The sequence below is a fragment of the Lolium rigidum genome, chromosome 5, assembly GCF_022539505.1.
Source record: "Lolium rigidum isolate FL_2022 chromosome 5, APGP_CSIRO_Lrig_0.1, whole genome shotgun sequence".
NCBI lineage: Eukaryota > Viridiplantae > Streptophyta > Magnoliopsida > Poales > Poaceae > Lolium > Lolium rigidum.
The window spans coordinates 188699776-188702713 of NC_061512.1; the positions used below are offsets into that span (position 1 = coordinate 188699776).

The following is a 2938-nucleotide window of genomic DNA, read 5'->3' on the forward strand; positions in this document are numbered from 1 at the left end:
TTGGAAAAGGAAATAAAAACAAAGAGGGGGGCGAGGCTGCAAGCCAATGATTTAGATACTACGGATCATGGCTTTCAATGCCGCCTTGTTTGCTTTTTGCTGCTAAATCTTCGAATGTTTACTAATTTTCATATTTGAAATGGCCAACTTATAATTGTTTACATGTTACCTAAAAAATAAACTTATAACTGTTTACATGTGGTTTTGTGATGAAACTATCTGAATTTGGAGATTACATTTAGCAAGTGAGGACAAGCAATTTCAATGGGTATGTATATTTGCATGTCCAATTAGCATTGCATACACATTTCTTGTAGAAACCATGAATTTGTTTGCTTTTCTCTGCGTTTTCGTTCTGATCATAGCATTTAAATGTGGAGGAGAGAACACATTACAATAATGATAGACCTACGGACTATTTGTTAACGAAATAAACTTCCGGGATCAGGTGGAAGCAGTCTGCTGGTGTAAATCTTTTAACACCCGTGATTTATGTGTGGCAATCCCTCTAAATTGTCTGCATGTTGTTCCGTAACCCTTTTTGTAGGAATTCCATAACTGTAGCATTGTTGGAACAGATTACTAACCCCAGTTGTAAAGAAAGGTCACAAATCCATGCTTGCATTGAGAACATACGATACAATTAACATTAATTTCGACCTACACTGGCAAGCTTGCTTTGTCACCGTACAATATGCCCCGTTCAGGTATATTCCCAGCATAACCATGATGTGGTTTCCATAATCTAATTTTTTCACAATTGTATATTGAACCACGGAAGTCAACCCCGATAAACTACAACTTGACTTCCATCAATCCTTCTAATAGATCAACATGTTTGCCCAATCTAGCTGTGTCATCAATCCTTCTAATAATAGATCAACATGTAGAGCACACATAGATGACATTTAGTAGTATTTGCACCTAACCGATACTTGTTATATCTGTACGGTCGTCCATGTATGCCTAATTGCCTATATATACACCTACTAGCAGTACGGAACAAAGCCCACCAATTAATAGAGCAAAGAGGGAAGAAGCAGAAGGAGAGCTGAGAAGTTAGTCGAGCGCTTCTCGACCGGCTGGCTGGCCATGGCGGGTGAACAGCTCAACGTGTTGAAAGCACTCGACCAGGCCAAAACGCAATGGTACCATTTCACGGCCGTCGTGATCGCCGGCATGGGCTTCTTCACTGATGCCTACGACCTCTTCTGCATCTCCCTCGTCACAAGGCTGCTGGGCCGCATCTACTACACCGAACCTGGCAGCAGCGAGCCCGGTCACCTCCCGGCCAACGTCTCAGCAGCCGTGAACGGCGTGGCCCTCTGCGGCACGCTCGCGGGCCAGCTCTTCTTCGGCTGGCTTGGTGACAAGCTCGGCCGGAAGAGCGTATATGGTTTCACGCTCATCCTCATGGTTCTCTGCTCCATCGCATCAGGGCTCTCGTTCGGGCACGAGGCTAAGGGTGTCATAGGGACGCTATGTTTCTTTCGCTTCTGGCTCGGCTTCGGCGTTGGCGGTGACTACCCCTTATCGGCGACCATCATGTCCGAGTACGCCAACAAGAAGACACGTGGCACCTTCATCGCTGCCGTCTTTGCCATGCAGGGCTTCGGCATCCTGTTCGGCACCATTGTCACCATTGTTGTCTCATCTGCGTTCCGGAACGCGTTCCCAGCGCCACCCTTCTACGTTGACGCGGCAACATCCATTGGGCCGGAGGCCGACTATGTCTGGCGCATCATCGTTATGTTCGGCACCATCCCTGCCGCGTTGACCTACTACTGGCGCATGAAGATGCCAGAGACCGCACGGTACACGGCGCTCATCACCCGCAACACGAAGCAGGCCACCGCAGACATGTCCAGGGTGCTCAACAAGGACATCACCGAGGAGGAGGAGAAGGTCCAGATTCAAGTAGCCTCCGGGGAGACATGGGGCCTCTTCTCCCGGCAGTTCATGAGACGCCATGGGCTGCACCTTCTAGCCACCACCAGCACTTGGTTCCTGCTGGATGTCGCCTTCTATAGCCAGAACCTATTTCAAAAGGACATCTTCACCAAGGTCGGATGGATCCCACCAGCAAGGACCATGAGCGCCTTGGAGGAGTTGTACCGCATCGCCCGTGCCCAAGCGCTCATCGCACTTTGTGGCACTGTACCAGGCTACTGGTTCACTGTTGCGTTCATCGACATCATTGGCAGGTTCTGGATCCAGCTCATGGGCTTCGCCATGATGACCATCTTCATGCTCGCCATCGCTGTGCCGTACGACTACCTAGTGAAGCCAGGGCACCACACCGGCTTCGTCGTTCTATACGGCCTCACCTTCTTCTTCGCCAACTTCGGGCCCAACAGCACGACCTTCATCGTGCCCGCCGAGATCTTCCCTGCGAGGCTCCGATCCACCTGCCACGGTGTCTCTGCCGCCGCCGGTAAGGCTGGGGCGATCATCGGTGCGTTCGGGTTCCTATACGCTTCACAAGACCAGAAGAAGCCCGACAAAGGGTACTCCCCGGGTATCGGCATGCGCAATGCGCTCTTCTTGCTCGCCGGCACTAACTTCCTGGGCTTGCTCTTCTCGTTGTTGGTGCCTGAGTCCAAGGGAAGGTCGCTCGAGGAGATCTCTAAGGAGAACTACGACGATGACACCGTTGCCCCAACTGGTGTCTAGGTAGTGACACACAGTTATCTACTGCTCCATTTGCATTGTTGGTGTGTTTGCGTTCGGTATGTAATTGTTTATGGTGGGATTTTCCCTAACTCCTGGCGTTGTATTTTGTGTAGTGCTATATGTATTTGTTTATTTTCTTCATGAAGAATTGGTAATAAAAATTGCTCATTTGATTTCTTGAAAATAGTAGTGCATTTCTTAATTGTATATTTTGTTATTCTGGTCATTCGCTATGTCGCTAGTAGTTCAGCTATTCAGCTAGCGT

The 2938-nt window shown here is 49.0% G+C and overlaps 1 protein-coding gene across 1 annotated transcript; it reads left to right on the forward strand.

The window, feature by feature from the left end:
* Nucleotides 1-1092: 1092 nt before the first annotated feature.
* On the forward strand, nt 1093-2673 carry LOC124653580 (inorganic phosphate transporter 1-2-like). Its single transcript, XM_047192642.1, has one exon. It carries the CDS (start codon nt 1093-1095, stop codon nt 2671-2673), a length of 1581 nt encoding a protein of 526 aa, XP_047048598.1.
* The last annotated feature ends 265 nt before the right edge of the window (nt 2674-2938 follow it).